The following is a 3,238-nucleotide window of genomic DNA, read 5'->3' on the forward strand; positions in this document are numbered from 1 at the left end:
TCTGGTCTCAACACTGATTATTGAGCACGGTGAGGGGCTTCAACCTGTTTCCCCCAGGAGGCAAGCCTCACGCTGGGTGTCTCGGCCTCATTCTTTTTTCCCGAATTAAAGTCACAAACAGCCTGACCCAGTGCCCTGTCGGTACCAGATTGTGACACAAGCCAAAATCCAGCATACAAAATTACCCTCCTTATAATAGAGGTGCCTCCCAGTCGCCAAGAATCCGACCAAGTCACTCACAAAACTAAACTAACTAAAAAATGCGCTGAAATAACAGTTATAAGTTAAGGTCTCATCCACAACAATTGTGGAGAAAGGTGTTCTTTTGGTCTTTGAGCATAAGGAATATCCAGCTCTAACTTAACAAAATTAGATTCTTTAAATACCCATCAATATTAATTCCAATTTCAAACTGGAATGTTTAGCAACGATAAGCCAAGATTTATGTTTTTACTCCTGTGTAATCTTTGCTCTGTTGGGCTTTCTGCCACCAAGTCAAAGGCTGTGTGCAAGATATTCCTGAAGACTCTGCTCAGTGCTGATCCACCTACTTCTTCAGTGTTTTGCCCTCTGTGTGTTTGTATGCACGTGCTCACTAGAACAACAAAACTACAGCCAGGCCAGAACATGTGTGAGCTGAAGATCATCTTACCGCTGGGCAGTCGCAGAGAGGACCACACATCCTGGGTGCCCCAGTCAGCTGAGAGTGGAGGACAGTTGACAACTGGGTAAGCAGTATTACCAGACATGACTGGCCCCAAACCATTGCTTCTGCCAGCTACTGCAACAAACACTGTTGGGATTCCATCTCCTGGGAGAGAGGAAAACGTTCAGAAGTGAGGAATCCACTTTGTTTTCTATCACTCGCTTTTGTGGGAACTTTTTATCAGTCCACAATTATTTTCAGTCATTTTGTCAATTCCATATATAGCAATAGAATTGTGTCTGTCTACGTTCCCCCTTTACAGAAACATTTAAGTTTTACAACTTCAAATCCCAGCTACTTTAGTACAGCTGAAGTTAGCCTGTCTTACCCTGCCTCTGAGAAGCCTCAGTAGCAGAGGAACAGGTGCTGCTTAGCTTTGTAGAGAACATAGCCATTAAAACTCTACCATCTTTAAGTGTTCCTCTCCTTAAATCTTACACAGTTCATCTCAAAAGAAGCGTTTCTCAACTATGGGTACCACACATCTAGTTACACCAAGCAGAAAGCACACTCCCACAAAAACAGTTCTTATGTCTCCTCTGTGAGGCTATAAACACTTCTGAAGAGATGTCAAGTTTTCTTGGTAAAGATAAGAATTTAAATCAAGTATCCTTTTCTCATGGCATGTAAAATAGCAAGCAAAAATATTTTCATGAAACAAGCAGGAAAACATGATGGGAACAACATCTGCCCTGTAAATAACACATGAGAATATTCAGTCAGCTGGAGAAGCTCTCACTCCCTCCTTTCAGAATGGCCAGCATCATCAGCAAGATGCTGCAATATTAACATGATCAAGGCCTGGGCAAGGTAGTCCTGGTACTGGGAAAAAGCAGATGTTAGATTTTGAGTAATGGAAGTTGTGGCTGGGCAGCAGGACAATACATTACCCTGCAATTACTTACTGCAGTCTACAATCTGTCATTACATAATTAGCAAATGTAGGACATCATTGTAACAGCTTGCGTTCTGTTTAACAAAAAATGGAAAAACCACACAAATACTTAGTTGCCAAGTCATTCTTGAAAATGGTACTGTTTCAATCCAGATCAGTAGTTCTTTGGCATTTACCTTCATATTCTGCTTTGATCCTCAGGGTTTCATCTGGCCCTTTGTGAGCAGAGGTCACTCTTAACTCACACGGAATTCCAAAAGTGGCACATGCCTTTTTTATTTTTTCACAGTGAGTGAGGTCAGAAGGAGATCCCATCAACACCACAACCCTGCCTTGGCTCTTTGGTTTCAGAAGTAACTAGGGAAAAGAGTGAAGAGGAGGGTGAGGGAAAGAAAAGCAGTCAACAGGATTGAAGTTACACAGTTACTGAAGCTAATATATGTTATATGTTGGTCATAAGAACAGTTACCTCCACTCTTTCTGCAACCCATTCAAAATTTCTCTTAACCATTTGCAGTGCTTCAGGAGTCACTTCTTTCAGGTCCCGGTAAGACTGAAAAGAGGGGGGAAAAAAAATGAATATGGAAGTTAATGTGTTTCGGGTACACAAAACACTCATTTTACCACCATAATTGATAAGAATACTCCAACTGAAATATTTATGCAGTTTCTAGCAATTCCGCAGGAAGGAGAACAGATTTGTACAGGTTATAGGAGAGTTGATATGGAGGCAAGAAAAGCTATTTAATGAACAACCACCTCAGCACATGTCAACAACCTTCTACATTACAATTCATGGCCATTTGCCACATGAAAGGCTTTTAGCCACTAGGGTAGCAAAGTCTTGAAAGATTCTCAAAGGGTGAATTTAAGGAAAGACACACAGTGTGTTGAGAACTGGATCTGTAATGACACTGGTTGTGTACAGCAGCAGTGCAGTAGCCAGCCTAGGTTCTGCAGGATGTTATCACACACCTTACTGTAGGGAGATGAGCAAAAGCACTGTTCCAGCAATTCACTCAAGTGTGCTACCTCACAGCTCAGGTGAAGTTAACAATAGAGCAGTTCTGCTTCCTAATTTCAAAGTAGTACTCCCCCTTTCCCCCATTTGAAATCTTCCCCTGTGGCTTACAGACACTTTGTCTCACAGGGCCTCTCTTACTACTAGTCCCAACAACTGTCACAGAAGCTCCATGGCAGCAGCATTCCCAAAACAGTTCTTTCACAACAATTTATCTGGTAATTCGCACATTATATTTGACAAAAGTGATTGCTACAAGTTTAAATCTAGGGGAAGTTTTATTTCAAGCTTATGTTTGCAGCCCTCACGTGTAGACACAGTCTGCTGGCAACACATAAGAGACAACTGAATATTTAATTCAATCTTAATCAAAATAAATAATGAAGACATGTCCTCCCTGCAGAGCCCTCTTATGTATCCGCACACACAGGTGACGATACCACTCTGAATGAACAGAGAAACCTGAGGCAGACCTGGGAACCAAAGGCACTACTCCTCCTACCAACAATATGTCATCCAACCATTTTATTACCTGCACAAGAAGTCAGAAATTCTCACCCATGGAAGCTCTATGCTTCACTACAACAGCTCCAGTCAATAGTGCTGTTGGGCATTC

At 41.8% G+C, this 3,238-nt stretch overlaps 1 protein-coding gene across 1 annotated transcript in view; it reads right to left on the bottom strand.

The window, feature by feature from the left end:
* Positions 1-652: 652 nt before the first annotated feature.
* PAICS (phosphoribosylaminoimidazole carboxylase, phosphoribosylaminoimidazole succinocarboxamide synthetase) overlaps positions 653-3,238 on the bottom strand; it is a gene marked incomplete at both ends in the record, with an annotated part of 6,743 nt that continues 4,157 nt past the window's right edge. The window contains 3 exons of the mRNA XM_008939466.1: positions 653-811; positions 1,778-1,958; positions 2,071-2,154. Coding sequence (XP_008937714.1) covers positions 653-811; positions 1,778-1,958; positions 2,071-2,154 — 424 coding nt within the window. The remainder of the gene's footprint in view (positions 812-1,777; positions 1,959-2,070; positions 2,155-3,238) is intronic.

Source organism: Merops nubicus, unplaced genomic scaffold (genome assembly GCF_000691845.1).
Source record: "Merops nubicus isolate BGI_N331 unplaced genomic scaffold, ASM69184v1 scaffold54184, whole genome shotgun sequence".
In the NCBI taxonomy this organism is placed as follows: domain Eukaryota; kingdom Metazoa; phylum Chordata; class Aves; order Coraciiformes; family Meropidae; genus Merops; species Merops nubicus.